Source organism: Equus przewalskii, chromosome 14 (genome assembly GCF_037783145.1).
Source record: "Equus przewalskii isolate Varuska chromosome 14, EquPr2, whole genome shotgun sequence".
NCBI classification, from domain to species: domain Eukaryota; kingdom Metazoa; phylum Chordata; class Mammalia; order Perissodactyla; family Equidae; genus Equus; species Equus przewalskii.
Window position 1 is genome coordinate 12,817,716 of NC_091844.1, and position 17,561 is coordinate 12,835,276.

Genomic DNA, 17,561 nt, shown 5'->3' on the forward strand with positions numbered 1-17,561 from the left:
GGTCCAACAACTTTATCATCATGGCTGCAATTTTCCTCACTGTTTTGTATTTACAACTTTGGTGGGGGAGCTCCAGGGGTTTCTACTGGGCACATTCATTGCCAGCACTCACTCATACGTTGCCCATTCTAATAGAGCATCCTCCTCCCTCCAGAATTGTAATAAACAGATTCTTATAGCCTGCTCAGAGAGAGGTGAAATGATCCCATGAAGTATCTTTTATCTTTCACTAACTGGCAACCTTAGATACTTCCTCCTCCATATCTTTGCTGGGTTGTTAGAGGTTCATTAAGCAACGTCTCTTCTCCACTTGAGTCCTGATCCAACTCAGAGAGAACAAAGGAGTCAGGCATACAGAGATCAAAACAGCTGTTTTGAAAGTTGTTGAAAAATGTGTCTGAGAGATGGTGACAACAGGCTTTCCGGGCCTGGACCCCACCCAGACACATCCTACTGGGAGCAGAAGACTGCCTGCTGTGGGTGTAGACTGCTTGCCACATGGCCAGAGCAAGCATCCCTCCAACATCTCTAATGATCAAAATAATCCCTTTACTTTTTACCTCTAAAAGTTCCTGATTATACGAAACTGTGCTGTACAATACAGTAGCCACTAGCTACGTGTGGCTATTGAGCACTTGACATGTGGCTAGTCCAAATTTGAGATGTGCTGTTGTGTAAAGTACTCAAAGATTGTTTAAAAAAAAGTATCTCAATAATTTTATATTGATTACATGTTGAAATGATATTGAATGAAAAATTTAAAATATTTGAATGGAATTCAAATACTGAATGAAATATCAAAATTAATTTCAACTATTTCATTTCATTTTAAAAAATATGGCTAGCATTATATTCCTATTGGGCAGCGCTGATCTAAAATACCTAGACAGAGACATACAGTCTCTCCAAACTGACCTGGTATTTAGTGGTTCTGGAGTGAAAAGATTCTGCAGTTTTCCCAGGCCAGATCTGTGTCCTTATACTCCATATTGGCACCATGCGATCTTCACGCTTCTACCATCAATATGAGCTAATATATACATCTCCCCAGTACATTCAGGATCTTGCAAATGAGTATTCAGGGAAGCACCCTCACTAGGATCCCCATCACCCCAAATCAACACGGTCCACTTTGACTTCTGCCTCTCTACCACAGGAGTCCCACTTCAATAATGTAGACCACTAAGGAACTTGACATCCACTGCTGTCTTTCTCTTGGACTTCCTGAGGAATCATCATTCTTTTTCAATATGTTGTCTGATGACTGGCACTGGGTAGCCTTGCTCCCCAGCTCCTCCTTCGCCTCTAATTTATGTAAGACTTGAGGGTTAATTTATTCTAGAAGAACAGGCCTGGGGAAGAGTGAGGGGGGTGGGTGGAGCAGAGCTCAGAAGCTGGCCAGCCTTCCCGCTGGCCATCCTGGCGTCCTAACACCCAAGATGGATTTCTGGGATTGGGAGTCCCACCAGCTCTCTGTCCAGGCTTCAGGGCACCGATTTTCTCTATCTACCACATTCTCTTCATCTCAAGGTTCCCTAGCATTGCTGATGCTTTTCCTTGAAGAACTCATTCATGGAGTGCTTCTGTTAATTCGTGTGGTAAGTATTCAATTCTCTCTCAAAACTTAGATAGGACTTATTTAAGCACCAGAGAGATTGTTTCATTTAAGTCTTAGGCTAAAACCCTACAAACACTAGCAAGTCCTTTGCCTTATAGCTTAAGAATGCTGGCACACTTCCAATTTGACCAATTTCTGATTCCAGGATTTGACCTTACTAATGGCCATTCAGTGAAGCTAAAACCTCAAAATTTAAGGCCTCCACTACTGCCTGCCCCATTGCGAGATTTCAATTAAAAGGGAAAATGGCCCTTTCCTCAGAATTTTTAGCTGGAGAGGCAACAGTACTTCACATTAAAAAAAAAAAAAGCTCTGCTGACCACCAAATTTAGAAAGAGAACAGAGGGAGAACCATGGAATTTGTCCCCACTCTGTTTCATTATCACTGTGCTGAAAGGTCCGTTAGAATTCTGAATTCGTTCTAGTCTCACCTTGCTGACAATGGCAGAATATCTTAGGGAAATACTTGACCTTCAATTTACTTTTAACAAGGCAGTAAATTAGAGTCAGAACTCTCAGAGACAGTCATTAGCCAAAAGTTTGTCAATAGTCTCTTTTATTTTCTACTTGACATTGTTAAATAATACCAGATATTTTCCACTCTGATAGATTCCGCACTCTGTAAAGTGTTTTTCCTCAACTTGCTTCACCAGTCCACACGTGAAGAGTCTTCCCTGCTGCTCACTTGCTCTAAGAAGGGTAGACCAATAGGTTTGTTGGTAGGTTGGGGAGGGGTCTGTTTGGCAATGCAACTTCTTGAACTGGACTTTAACTCCCAGGAGAAATGCATCTTGGTCCACTGGGATTCATTCAGGGTGAGCTAATTCCAGACAGCCTTTCAGAATCAAGTCCTCTTCCAGCCTTCACCTTAAGCAAATAGAAAGGGAACACAGATGCCCAGAGTGAAAGTTGCCTAGTGCCTGACCTTTAATGAAATAAAAATATAGGGCTGGGCCCAGGGAAAAGCTTTGGGAGTGAGTACTTAAGATTCAGCAATGTGGGATCACATCAAGGCAGATCTTAAATATTCAGAGAAGCTTTCAATAAACTGGGAGCTATTTTAGGTCTGGAGTAAGGCGATGATGGGCAGGAAGGGGTCATTTGGAAAGACTGGACTAACAGTAACAAGCAAAATGGAACTTGTGACAGAGGCTGTTGATGTTAGCCAAATATTGAGGTACTTGTTTACTTTCCTAGCCTCTTGGTGCTGGGTTCTGGTTTATGAGATGTGGACAGAAGTAATGGTCTTTAAAAAACATCCCAAAACATCCTCCAGCTTTCTCTTCCATAACAATCTTGGAGGCAACATGTTCTAAATGACCAGGATGGAGTAAGACAGACTGTCTCACATCAGATTTTGTGTGAGAAATGTGTCTTTGATTATTTGGGAGTTAAGTTGTCATGGCACCCTAGCTTAGCATACCCTTCTTCAACAAAGAAGAGGGAAGAATCTGCATCAGGAAGTGATAAAGGAATAGGCTAAACTGTGAAAATTCAGAGAAAGGATATAAATCCAACAGGTGTTTTAAATAGAATTTGTTAAGTAGAAAAGTCATTACTTCAGGTAAGTATTTATTGAGCACCTATTATTTGCAAGGCACTGTGTGAGATACAAAGACAAATAAGTCACACCTCCAAGTGCTTACAATCTAGCTGAGGAGATAATACATGTGCATAAATTATAAAACAAACCCTATAGCCTAATGGTAAAGAAAACAGACTTTGAATGAAGACCTGTATTCAAGACTTGGCTTCACCTTTTACTAGCTGTGTCACGTTGGGAAAATTATCTAACCCCTCTAAACTTCAGTTTGCACGTCTGTAAGGTGAGGATAGTAACAGTACCTACTTCATGGGATTGGTGAGAGGACTAAATAATCTACTCCTTGCAAAACTCTCAGCTGAGTGCTTACCCCATAACAAGCCTCAATAAGTGCTACCTCCTAGTAGTAGTGGTAGTATTAAGAGACCTAACAGGTGGGACACAAAAGAACAAGGTCAGTGCCCAGAAGAGCTCCAAGAGAGAGGGTCTAACAGCTATAAAGAGAACTGCTCTGGAAGCAACAGTGCTGCTCTGATATAATTTGGCCTTTCCCCTCCTGTTGTAGCCTCTGGTTATTTAAAGTGCAGTGATACCTGGGCCTCAGACAAGAGGTGTGTCTGAGGATTGCCTCCTAACATTTATCCTATTGTCTGATGAACTTCTGCAAAATGTTGACTCTTCAGTCACATCCTAATTGCCAGCACCCCACATTGCTTCTATAACACAGTAGGTAGAGTGTTTATTCAAACAGTGTGGTAGCAGAGGCAGGAAAGAAGAGCAGTAGCCAGAATAGGTAGAATGATCAAATGATGGATTTGTTTAAGATGGGGAAGATCTATCTTGAGTTTTAATGGAGGCTCCTTGACTAAAGCTTTCACCCAACTCAGTCTATTCCCTGTTTGGCATAACGCCGCTGATGTTGAATAACTGATGATTTAGAACTGAAAACTTTTCCACACACGCTGCATTCAAAGGGTTTCTCTCCTGTATGAACTCTCTGATGTCGGGTGAGCCGGCATCTTTGGCTGAAGGCTTTCCCACATTCACTGCATTCATATGGCTTGTCTCCAGTGTGAATCTTCTGATGTTGTGTAAGGGATGAGCGGTCAAAGAAAGCTTTCCCACACTCATTGCATTGATAGCGAGGCTCTCCAGCGTGAGCTTTCTGATGTCTGTTCAGTGATGAGACCCCATAGAAGGCTTTCCCACACTCGTTACATTCATAAGGCTTCCTGCCAGTGTGGATTAGCTGATGTCTAGTAAGAATACTTTTCTGGCTAAAGGCTTTCCCACATTGGTTACATTCATAAGGACTTTCTCCAGTATGAATTCTCTGGTGTCGAGTAAGGGACGAACGGTCAAAGAAGGCTTTCCCACACTCGTTGCATTTAAAGGGCTTCTCTCCAGTATGAATTCGCTGATGTACAGTTAGGGACGAACGGTCAAAAAAGGCTTTCCCACACGCGTTGCATTCGTAGGGGCTCTCCCCAGTGTGAGACATCAGATGTCTACTGAGACTGCTCCTGTGACTGAAGGCTTTCCCGCACTCGTGACAGTCATAGGGCTTCTCTCCAGTGTGAGTCCTCTGATGGCGGATGAGGGATGAGTGATCAAAAAAGGTCTTGCCGCAGTCACTGCATTCCTGGTCTCTCTCTCTAGTGAGAATTTTCTTGGGAGGGGTTGACCCTTGATGCAAGCTCTCCTTCTGGGAGAGGGACTTCTTGTAGGTCTCCACTGCAAGGCTTTCCTTCTCTGTTTCCAACCCCGCCTCCAGTGCATGAACTTCAAATTTAGGACACAGAGGATTTTTTCTTCCAAGCTTTTCCCTCAATCTTCCTTCTGATTTTTCTTCTTCTGAAGCACCTTGAATCTCAGGTTTAGTCCCCCAGTCTGGAATGGATAGAAAATACAGATGCAGTTTCTTTCCTGGGCTAGCAAATATTACAGCAGAAAGAAGAGATACTATGATAAATCTGAGGAGTACTGTATGGTCACTGCATTGCTTGTTCCCACAAATAGTCTTATACTCTAGGGAAAGACCAAGACTTGGGAATGAAAAAGGCAGGGAATAGAACTGATAGTGGACATTTCAGAAAAGAGGAGAATTTCCATTAGAGGATAATTAGGAGAGTATGCTAAGTGGAGGCGATAGTGAGGAATGGGAATATCAAAGTGTGACTTGGCTACGTGACAGATCTGAGAAAATAAACATTTGGTGAATAAAGGTGAATAACATTTCAAGGAAACATGAAAGCTGGTGGGTGATAGTGAAGAAACACTAAAGCAGAAGATTTGATTTTGAGAAAAAGGTATTACCCAATACTCCCTCCCACAAGCACCCAAATAATAACCACAAAACAAAACAAAACTCTGCCCTGCTCTGTTCATACCCAGTTACCTAGAGGGACGGTCTCTGAACATTCCCTCTCCTCAGCTCCATGGCAATCAACTCTCCAAGGCTCATCCCCTGTCTTCAACTGAAAAATCACATCAGGCCGAGGAACTGGAAGTCCTGCACATGGAGAAATAAACAAGCCGTATGTGGTGAAATCACACAACTATTCCAAAGCTTAATCCCAGTGTCTAAGCTTTTCAGAGAGAAAATGCAAAAGGCAGAAAGTGCACGCCAGGAATGCAGAGTACAAACTAATGTGAAAGAATGCAGGAACCTCTGAACGGAGGTCAAGACTGAGCTTCTAAAAAGGAACAAGCAGGGGCTGGCCCAGTGGCGCAGTGGTTAAGTTCACACACTGCTCCAACAGCTTGAAGTTCGCAGGTTTGGATGCCAGGCGTGGACCTAGCACTGCTCATCAAGCCACGCTGTGGCAGCATCCCACATAAGAAAAAAATAGAAGAAGATTGGCACAGATGTTAGCTCAGTGACAATCTTCCTCACAAAAAAACCCCAAAACTAAAAACCAAACAACAAAAAAACAAAATAAAAAGGAAGCAGCAGTATTTGGTCAGAAAGTTGATAAAATCCATTTGAATTAATATGTTTATTCTTCCCCATGAAGTGAATGGGATGCCCCTAGCTTTAGCACTGGTAGAACAGGGGGAAAGAGTCCTTGGCTCGGGGAAGAAGAGAATGAACAAAGATCACCTTGAGTAAAAACATGTCATGAAGGTGTCCATTTTTGTTAGTTTGTTTACTCTTTAGTATTATGCTTTTATTTAAACAAGTGGACCATGCTCATCCTAGGAAAATCAGGGGTATGTACAAGTAAAAAAAATAAATAACCTTTTGTACTTTGTAGTCATTTTTCCTTTCTTTTCTTTTTCTATTCATTTTGATACTGAAAGATACCTATAGATAAATTCTGTTTAAGAACTAGATAATGACAATTATATCTCAATTTAAAAATAAATAAAAAACTATTGGAGAGACTTATTTGGAAAATAATTAAGACTACTCCATCTAAAATAATTTCTGTTTGATTTATTTTGACATCCACAAGTAGATAATTTCTAAATCCAACATGATTCACTATATATATAATACATATCACTCCAGTCCCTTTTATGTGTAAAAGATCATTTTGGGCAGAAGAGTCTCACTAAGAAAGCAAAAAAAGAAAAACCCAAAACAACTGGATGATGAAATAATGCTGATTTGTAAATCTGACTTTTTCACATAATAATAAATTTAAAATATTATTTTATTTCAATTAGCACAGTTCCACCTCACCATTTTAATGGCTACATGATATTACACTGTATGGAATAACTATTTATTTAATCTCCTGCTGACAGACATTTCCAATTGCTTTTAATATTTTGGTATTAACATACAATGGTATCATGCACAATTGTGAAGACCACAGGCTGTCAATCTCATTATTTCCTTAGGACAAATTTCTAGAGGTGAATCTGTCCAGTTTTGGTTATGTAAAAACAAGGATCCCCTCCTAGAAATGGTCTTGAGGTCTAAACTTCCTTGCACTGGGACCCCCGACTCAGGAAAGAGGCACTTTCCTGTGGGGCCCAAGGATCATCTATCCAGTTGCATGTTGATTCTCTGCTGACAAATGGCCACACCCATCACCTCCCTGTGGCTTCCTGTCTCTGACCTTAGGAATTCCATTTTCCCCAATATTTCATCCCACCAAAGCCTGTGACAAAGGCTCAGCAGTCTCCCTTAATGCTCCCCAAACATTCTACTCTATTTTCCATATTTGGCCTGTTTCAGCTAATCCAGGGGGTGTTATCCTTGCTTTTTTGACCTGTCTTGCACGAAATCTGCAATGTGACTTCTTTTACTGTCACCTGCTGCTTATTTTAAGCCTGTTTCTAAATCTGCACATTTCTCAGCCTCTTACTCTGGAAGCTCCTGAGAGCTTCTCATTACCTAAGAGCCCAACTTTACGTCTCACAAATACCTGACATCGGCAGTAGCTCTTAATTTTCCTTTTGTCACATAACTCTCTGTAATTGCAAAGTGCCTTCTGTGGGCATCTCTCTAAGACTGCACTTAAGACAAATATTCAAAATCAAACATTGCTATTGACCTACTCTGAGGTACAACCTTGTATTCCCACTCCCACACTGCCCTCTTTTTAAAGGGAAACACTTCTTCACTTGCCCCCCAACCCTTAGTCCCCTGGATGGAGCTGAGTAAGCCACTGGACTGGTGAGTTGGGGGAAGGACTGGGCTTATGTAACTCAGCCTCTTCTGTTCACACCCCTCTGGAGAGCCAGTTCCCTGCAGCAGGCACGCATTCTGCTCTACTCCTCCTGGCCTGGCCCTCTGTGTCACAGGGCAGGCTGCTGAGCAAGGGAGCCTGTGGTTGTCCAGCCTGCTTACAGCTCTGGAAGCAAGACTGTCCTATGCTGGGGTTCAGGACTCAGAAGCCCACTGTGGCTGCACACCTAAGCCACATGCTCCTATGTGTTGTCTCTGAGTGGTTCAGAACTCAGGTGGGAGAGGAAGAGGCATCAATTTGTTAGCCCCTCAACTCCACATTAACACAGTATACAGTCTAACTCATATGGGAAGCTCTCCTTACCCAATGAGACAATGCTCTTATAGTTCTCCAGCATCACCTCCTTGTAGAGGTCCCTCTGAATAGGGACCAGATGTCTCCACTCTTCATCTGTGAAAATCACAGCCACATCCTCAAATGTCACTGATTCCTGGAAACACAATCACATTCTCCCTTACTCATAATCCTTCTCTTTACATGGACCAGACAAAACTGTCATAAAGATGACAGCCTTGGAGGATGGGGAGTGGAAGGGAAATGATTCTGACAAAGTAGGGCTTTGAAGCACTTGGGGAAAGTGGCATAATCCCTCAAGACATGAAGTTCTCAGTCATAATCCCACACCGCTATATTCATAGCAGAGCCTCTTAATATCAGGGGCTCTTTTTTCAGACTTACAGAAAACTTTCAAGAATAGAACAAAGAATTCCCATATACCCTTCACCCAGCTTCCCCAAACGTTAACATTTTCCACATTTGCTTTATTTTTCTGTCTCTCTCCATATAAATACATTCTCCTATCTTTTTTCTGAACTTCTTGATAGTAACTTCACACATGATGTCCCTTTACTCAAATATTTCAGTGTATATTTGGTAAAAACAAGGATATTGTCTTGCATAATCACAGTATAATTATAAAAATCAAGATAGCATTGATATTATACTGTTATCTAATCTACAACATTATTCAAATTTCACCAATTGCCTGGCTTTTAAAAAATTAATCATTTATTTTTGGTGAGGAAGATTCACTCTGAGCTAACATCGGGGCCAATCTTCCTCTAGTTTGTATTTGGGTCACTGCCACAACATGGCTGCAGATGAGTGGTATAGGTCTGTGCCTGAGATCCAAACCCGTGAACCTGGGCCACTGAAGTGGAGTGCGCCAGACTTAACCACCACACCACAGGCCAGCCCCTTGTCTGTTTTTTTTTTTTTACAAATCCTTAAAATAATGATGTTGATTAGATCATCTTCAGGATCCCTCTCATTTCACTCTGATGCTCTGTGACTCTACGATTGTACCTTTATCCCAATCCTATAACCCCAGATGAGTCTCCAGTGTCTCTGTAGAAGATCTAAGCCAGAGCACAGAATTCAAGACTCTCTGCCCTTGGGCAGGAATGGGGCAAGCTGCATGTCTCTACCCACACAAACTCTCTGTCAGGATTCTTTCAGCTTCACTGAGGTGCTTTACCGTGAGTGTCACATTCCCCTGCCTAACCCAACACTCCCTAGGATATGGGGGCTCACTCTCAGTCCATACGTGGATGTACTACAGGGAAGTCAGGACTAGAACCAGCCTGCTGTTCCCAAAACCTTCTACTCAGACCCATACCATCGGGTTTTAGGCAAAATCACTCAGAGCGAAGACCACAGGGGCTGTTTGCCTGGTGATGGGCTAGTGGGCACATGTTCAAGGTAAGAAAAGATCCCTGAAGGATACCACAAGTCAAATAGCAAGGAAGCACTCCCTATGGAGTCCTTCATCCACCTGGTTGGGTCCAATCAAAGAAGCTCCAGAACAGGGAAAGAAAAGTGGTTACATTCTGGAGACAGAGTATTTCAGAAACACAAAAGTCCACCTCACCTGGCATCTGGCAGGTGGAGACACAGCAGCCATTCCCTCCTGCGGCTCTCCGTGTAGAAAAGGGCAGAGTCCTGATGAGGCAGAGGTGTGCGATGAGAAAGACCAGTCTTGTGTTATACTTTTCTGACCCAGGAAGCAAGAAATTTCTGTATACCATACAGTTATGTACTCACTCTCATTCTCGACACCCTACAAAAAGGAAAGGCAAAGGAAAGCAAGGCCAGGAGCAAGTCCACCCCATCCCAGAATTGGATCAAAAGGCTGTGGGTACTGTTATTCTAAACAAAATGTGGTGCTTGTTTTATCATGATCATAAAGACAAAGTTCTGTTCCTGGGAGTCAAGAACTTATTAAAGCTCATACTCTGTTTATAAATTCACATTCAATATTGCCCTAAATCATTACTAGACAAAAAGCATAAGAAATTTTATAAATGGCTATATGGACAAGTCACATCAAGTAAATACCTGTAGCCTCTTTAAAGGAAAAATACCTCATTCACAGCAATACCCTGTGCTAAAGGAACAGCGCTTGGGCAGCCACGATTTGTTCCATGTTACCCTGTGTCTCCCTCCTGGAGCTACAATGATTAGGCCACAGGTGGGCAATGCACATGCTGACCGGTAGACTAAGATGTGATCTGGCTTGAAAAGATGCCACCCTTCCTCAGCAACATGAACTAAAAAAATGTCAAGACAAAAAGTGAGTGATGAGCTGAAAGGATATCATGAGGGACAGAAGTAGCCATGAGGATGAGGGGAGCCAAGGTCACAAGGAAGCAGAACCCATGAGTACGTGTGAGGTACGAGGCAGAGAACAGGCTACAGTAGACAGTGGGACTAACACAGGCAGGGGAAGGACAGCCCAGCCACATTAGTGGGGAAGCACTGAAGGAAAGACCCAAGAATTCTTGGCCCTGAAGTCCCTCAATTCACTAGTACCAGCCCGGGCTCCACTCTGAATGCAGACCAGCCCTATTCATTGTTATTTATTCTTGGATTTCCATAAAACTCTTAACCTTCTTAGGCTTTGTACAAATCTTTATCACAAAACTCCCTTTACTTGAGTTAACTGAGTACATCTCAGTTTCTCACAGTCAAGAGTCCAATTAAAACCTAGTTAAATCAAGCATTTCTGGGATTCATGAGTGGGGTGGGGTGGGAGTGTCGTCCTGAGAAGTAGGAAAAGGTGTGTTTGTGGCTCACTGACTACTCTCCTGCAGTCAAGCGAATATATTCACTGATATTTGTTCTGCATTCATCCATCCATCCAACCAACATTTACTCAGCACCAACTATTTATGCCAAGCCCAAAAACTGTATGACACTCTCCTTGTCCTCTAAAAGCTTACAGCTTAGCACACAGGGCTAACAAGTAACCAAAATAATATTTCACAGCAGGATGTAAAGAGATGTGCACAGCAAACTATGAGAGCACATCAGAAGCTTGCCTAACCTGGATGGGAGGGAGGGAGGAATGTTGCAGGTTTTTTGGCAGAAGTGGGACCTAAGATAAGTTTTGATTTGGGGGAAGAGGTGGAACATTCTAGGCAGGAAAAACACCAAGTTTTCCCAAAACGTTAATCCTTACGTGGAAAGGATTAACAACTATAATTAGTTTAGAACGGTAGATGTCCAGGTTGTGAGCAGTGCTGTGGGAAAAGATGAGGTTGAAGGAGTAGCAGGCAGAGGCCAGCTAGATCAAGGAGAGCTTTGTATGGTCCTTTTTCCACAAGCATGCGATCACAGAAAGATTTAAGCATGGAAGTGTCATCATCAGATTTGTGTTTTAGAAAGATCATGGTAATTTGTATCAAAGGCCTTGAAACACTTAATCATAAACACAGCAATTCTCTCCTAGAAGTTTATCCTAAGGAAACAAGTAAGAATACATGCAAAGCTTTTTATTACTCATCATTAACACTAATCTTTATTGAGTTTTATGAGGCAGCTTCCTAAGTACTTTACAAGAATTATCTCATTTAATCTTTACAATAATACAGCAAAAATTTGAAGTATCCTGTTTCTAAAACAGGAGGTTTTTGTGTGTGTGTGTGTGTGTGTGTGTGTGTGTGTGTGTGTGTGTGAGAACGACTGGCCATGAGCTAACATCTGTTGCCAATCTTCCTCTTTTTGCTTAAGGAAGATTGTTGCTGAGCCAACATCCGTGCCAATCTTCCTCTTAAAATAGGAGATTTGATTAAATAATTTATGGTCCAGTCTTTGCATACAATGGAATATCATTAAACATCATATTAACAATAACCAGCATTCATTGAGCTATTGCTATTTACCAGGCACTGTGTTAAGTACTCTTTACAAGGATGGTTTAATCTCATTCTCGTAAATCAATAAGTTAGGTACTGTTTTGCAGATTGGAAATTTAGGCTTTGTAAGAGGCTGAGGTAGAATGTGAACCCAGGAGACTAAGCACCAAGTTGTGAGCATCTCTGGGAAGGTAGGGAAATGGGATTGGGGAGGGATACCCAGGAGACTTCAACTTTGTAATGTTTTCTTTGTCAAAAAAAAATCCAAAGAAAAAAAAAACAAATTCACACAAAATTAAATGAAGAATGCATACTTTTAAAATTACATATTTGTGCATGCATATAAGTACAGAAAAAAGACTGGAAGAATATATACTAAAATGTAAATGGAATTTGAGTGGTGGCATTACAAGTGATTTTTATTTTATTTCTTACACTTCTTTATATTCTGATTTGTTAACAAAAGTATGTATTTACTTTGGTGTACAGGAAAATAACAGGAAGGAAGGAAAGGCGGCGTGCAGAAAAGTTATAGTAGACCCGAGCCTGCTACTCTTACAAAGGTCTACTTGTACGGTTGGCCCTTGGCTGGGGTCTGGGAACTTCAATTTTGGAGGGTTCCCTAAGAGATAAGGGGGCCCATTATGCCTAAACTATTTGTGCAAACAATGTGGAATATGCTGAACATTTGCTTTCCTGCTAGAGGGTCTGGAACTTTGGTATGTGTTAGGCAAAGGGTACCTATGTGACTAGCCCTCAATAAAAAACTTGGGCTCTGAGTCTCCAATGAGCTTCCTTGGGCTGAAACATCACACACATTTTGCTGCATTTTCGTTGCTGGAGGAGGCTGTGCTCTGTGTGATCAATCATGGGAGAGAGAGAGCATGAGGAAGCCTGGACACAGATTCCTCCAGACTCTACCTATCGTCCCCTTATGACCTGGCTGTGTATCCTTGCAAGACTGCTGTCATAATCTTAGCTATGAGTACAACTAGAGGCCAAGTCTTGAGTCCTATCAAATCCCTGCATGTGGGGTGATCTTGGGGACCCCTGGCACAGGCAGCCACACTTCTCTGGGTAGCTGTGGCAGAATGGGACCAGAGGAGGGCAAGAATGGAGGTGAGTAGACCAGTGAGGGGACTGTTACATTAACTAAGCAAGAAACGATGAAAAACTGAACAAAAGTAGTGGCAGCAGAAATGGAGAGAAGGGGAACTACTGTCAAGACATTAAGAATAGACATTAGACTGACTGGAAATGGAGGCTGAAGGTGATGGGAGAGGCAAGGATGACTCCCAGTCACTGATGTCAGTAATGGTGTGGACAATGGTACCATTCACAGGGAGGAGCAACAGAAAAGTAGATTTGGGGGAAAGCTAATAAGTACGGTTTTGGACATTTAGAATTTGCGCTGTTCCCACCTTCTTGAAGGAAAAATGAGATGATGCTGGCTCCCCTGGCCAAGTTGTAAAAATTATTATTGCTAAATGAAATAATGTGAACTTTGAAAAACCATGAGTTTCATAGTCAAAATAGGAAAGTGGTTGTAACACCAAAGAAGGCAACGTTTAAGCCTTTGGTTATATAAATAGGTACTTTATTTTTTTCTATTAATTACATGACTATTCATAAAGTATAGATGTATCCTTGGGATGTGTACTTGTATCCATTCATACAAGCATGAAAAAAGAAACCTAGGGAAAGGGGATAAACCAAGTAATCCCAGAAATAGGAACGAAGTACCCCAAACAGGAAGGACTAACCAGCAATGGGGCCAGGTAGAAAGAAGAACATGGGCTCCTCATGAGGAACCAATCTCAGATTCTAAAGAGGCAAAGGAACCATGCAGACTTAATCCTTCCTCCCTTAGGAGATGGGTCCTCCAGCTGGCCTTAGTAATTATAAGATACTAGTAAGGTACAGTTAAGTTTTCAAAAAAGCCGAAAGACCAGATCACTATACATTTACTAGACAATGGGTTAACACTGGCCAAGCAAAACTTTAAAAGAATATTCCCTTGAGAGTGAATACCAGTTTGCAAAAACTTAAACCTATGTGAAAGGCAAAAACTTAAAAAAAAAATCTTACTGGGAAAACAGGTTTAGTGTTAACTACAAAAAAGAATCTCAACCTGAGGAGGAGAGATTGGGGTTTGAATCTTGCTAGGAAGAGGCAGACAGTGATCCAGGTACAGATGGAAACAAATACATATCAACAGTTGATAAGTGGAGCCTGCAACCTGTGTTGTCTAAGACGGTATTCTATCACCTGTTGGTCTGTTAAGATTCCTCCATCCCCAGGAGGATCTCAGAATATTACTCTTAAGCCCTAAGAAGATGTCACAATTAGCATTTAGAGATACAGGAGACTACAGCCATTAGGAGGAGAGGCTCTGGCAGACTGCCTGAAACCTCAGTCTAGCTCTGCCTCTTCCTACCTGTGCGATCTTGGGCAAGTGTCTTAACTTCTCAGTTTGCCCATCTGTAAAATTGGAATAATGAAAGTACTTATCTCCTACAATTATCGTGATGCTTACATAGGTAATATGTAAAAAGCATTTAGAATAATGTGCTAGGTAAGTGTTAGCATTAGCCAAAAGTCACGTCATAAACCTAGGCAGGTAGAAGTAACGAAAATATTGATTACACTGTGTTGTTGCTGTTTTAGAGTAGGCTTAGTGTAACTGTAGTAATAACGTTGGGATCAAAGTATTTGTATACGTTATCTAAAGTGTTTGAGCCTTTGAACAAATCCGTTGAACTACATCTGAAATTGCAGTCGAAAGTGCTCAATGTTTAAATGTTTTCATTTATTAGATCATGACTATAATAAAGTGAGCATTAAACAAATTACACATGGTGGTGAGCGTAAAAGCTCCCCGGCCATAAAACAACCCGCCGATATTCCCAGGGTGCTCCTCATCCGTGGGCTCCCTGCCAGGCCGACTTTACTCTCTGCTACGTTTAGACTCCACCAGCAGTCACTTCAGTAAGTCCTCAATAGCACTCAAGACTCCTCGAATCCACCCAAATTCACATGGAGTCACTGCCAGCAAAGGGTCACCTCCACTTCCATTTTCTCTTTCCCTATTCCTGAATCTCAGAGCATTTCGAGAAAACACTCTTCAAATTCTTCTAGATCTTCAAAGGAGCTCTTGCCTAGAAAGCTTTTACTATTCCCATCTTAGCTATAGAGCTATTCCAAACCCCCACGGCTACCGCTCAATTTCGGCAGAAGACCGTCTTTTACTACACTGAAGCTTCATAGAAGTGAGTTCCAAGGGAGGCAGGACTGTGTGGTAGAAAGCATTCCACAGGCCTGGAACTATTAACTGTGAAGGCTTGAGCAAGTTACTCAAGCTAACAGTCAACCTCCAGATGTTTAATACTTACTTCACAGAGTAGTCATAAATAGTAAAGGAGACAATTCATGTAAAGCATTTATCTTACAGTCTGTTTCTTTCCTTTCTACTGCCCAACACCAACCCATTCATCCACTCATTCCTTCCACCATTCAACGAATATTTCCAAGTACCTGTTATGTGCTAGGCAGCATGGGTGTGAGGTCAACCAAACAGAAATGTCTCTGTCTCCAGAACTTTACCCTAGTGTCCTACATCTGTCCTACTTTCTTTTCCGTTACTATTCCCTCTCAGAATCTGCTCCCTGCATTATCCGGTCTTTCTCTCTCAAGCATCTCCCACCATTCCATTAGCTTCTTCCCATATCTTCAAACAGATACAATCCTCCTCTATGTGAAAGTATCTTCACTGAATTCCATGGCCTCCCTCTAGCAAGAGAGTTCTCATTTAGGTTTCCTTTCACAATCAAACTTCTTGGATGAGTACTACATACCTAGTGACTCCACATCATCATCACCACCTCCTCTTGAATTCGTTATTCTGCTCTCGACACCCCACACACACCTGAAACTGCACGCTTGAAAATTACCAATGAATTTCTGATCTCTAATTCCAACGATCCTTTTCTCCTTATTTCTCTGCAGCTTTTGACTGTTTTGACAAGTTTCTGCTTCTTCAAGCAGATACTGCAGCTGCTAGGATACTATATTAGCCTGAATTTCTTCCTACCACTAAAAGTGCATCTCTCTGTGACTTTTTCCCACTCTTGCCCTGGAAACATGGATGCTGGCCAAGGCTCCCTCTGTGTACAGTATTTGTACAATGTTCTTTTTCCTATCCCTCAGAAAGTCTACCCACACCAGGCGCTCTATTTCCACCTCTAGAGAGATGGTTCCTCAGTTTAGTCTCAATCCCTCTTCCAAACTCATCTTGAATTTCTAAATGACTCCAGATTTTGAATTAGGCATTCTGCCAGCACCTCAAAACCATCTTCCCCTATGTAACTCCCCACATCAACCCCTCTCCTTGGCATTACATTTCTATCAGATGTTCTATTATTCTCCCAGTTGTCCCAAATTCAAACTCTTAACTTGCTCTTTCCTCCCAAATCTAGTTAGTCACCAGGTCCTTTGGACTCTTCTTTTGCAATGTCATTTGCATCCTTTGCTCCCACTGACACTATCATAATTGAGGTCCCTATCAGCTTGCTTGAGAACTTCCATCACTACCACACATTGCTAACTGGCTCCCTGCCACTAGGCCCTTCCTCTCTCCGTCCTGGATATGACTTGCAGAATAACTGTCCCTAGAGAGTTTTATTCCTGTCAGTCCCGGGATCAGACCCAGACGATCCACGCTGCCTACTGCGTCTTGTCCTGATCTTCTATGCCCCAGCCCTACTGCACCTTTCTTCACCTTTGCTTCCCACTATTCCTCCACACTTCACTCCAGTAAAAACAGTTTCCCTCTCAAATCTGCCTAGCACTTTGCTACTTCTTTCGTGTTTTTTTTCATGGCAAATCACACCTCCTTATGAAGGCCCCCTGATCACTTGTGTGGAGGCCCAGATGAGGGAGCTAAATAATCTGAGGAGCTTGCTGGGAGAGAGGGAGGGCTAGAGTGGGTGGCACCCTAGATCTAGTGTCAATTCCACCCACGTTTATTAAGCGTTCATTATGCGAAGAAGGTACGGGAAGGCTCCAAACTTCCCACCTGAAAGCTAGGATCTGACATATAGTGGGTGCACGCCGAAAGACCACTGGTAACAGTATCCACACCCCACGGAACACACGCACACGTGGTGGGGAGGTGTGGACAACTCTCCATCAGCACCTCTCCGAGCCGAGACGTCGCCAGACACACACAGACACACACCCCCACACACAAACACACACTCTCTGCAGGCTGGCTCCGCTCGCGTCACCCCGTTCTATCTCCACAGCACCTCCCCCAAGTTCTCAGCGTCCCCTTCTCTCGGCCGCTGCGCTCACTCCCCTCCTCGAAAACACACACCCACAACCCTCACCTCCGGCACAGAGTGCTGGGGACCCAGGAAGACGGCGCCTCTTCAGGTGGGGAAAGCAATGCGCCTGCGCAGAGGGTTCTCACGTCCGCGCCCCCAATCAATGCTCGGCCTTCGCAAGGACTCCATTTCCCAGAAGTCTTAGCGGTCGGCGCGCTTTAATATGACGTCTGACAA

The 17,561-nt window shown here is 42.6% G+C and overlaps 1 protein-coding gene across 4 annotated transcripts; it reads right to left on the bottom strand.

The window, feature by feature from the left end:
- Window positions 1-2,157: 2,157 nt before the first annotated feature.
- Window positions 2,158-17,544, bottom strand: LOC103540255 (zinc finger protein 2). Of its 4 annotated transcripts, none has more exons than XM_070573593.1 (5): window positions 17,388-17,544; window positions 9,735-9,923; window positions 8,168-8,294; window positions 5,560-5,673; window positions 2,158-5,051 (listed from the first exon to the last, which is right to left on the bottom strand). In XM_070573593.1, exons 2-5 carry the CDS (start codon window positions 9,765-9,767, stop codon window positions 4,045-4,047), a joined length of 1,281 nt encoding a protein of 426 aa, XP_070429694.1. In that variant the 5' UTR covers window positions 9,768-9,923; window positions 17,388-17,544; the 3' UTR covers window positions 2,158-4,044. The 4 variants fall into 4 exon arrangements, with proteins under 4 accessions (XP_070429694.1, XP_008505026.1, XP_070429696.1 ...); XM_008506804.2 differs by having other exon boundaries at window positions 9,735-9,805; window positions 17,388-17,511; XM_070573595.1 differs by lacking the exon at window positions 8,168-8,294 and having other exon boundaries at window positions 9,735-9,805; window positions 17,388-17,449.
- Between the last annotated feature and the right edge of the window lie 17 nt (window positions 17,545-17,561).

Coding starts and splice junctions, on each gene's coding strand:
- LOC103540255 (XM_070573593.1), bottom strand. CDS start 9,767: ATGGCTGCTGTGTCTCCACCTGCCAGATGCCAG. Junction 8,295..9,734: donor CTCCACCTGCCAGATGCCAG/GTGAGGTGGACT, acceptor TTGTGTTTCCAG/GAATCAGTGACATTTGAGGA. Junction 5,674..8,167: donor TAAGAGCATTGTCTCATTGG/GTAAGGAGAGCT, acceptor CTCCATGTGCAG/GACTTCCAGTTCCTCGGCCT.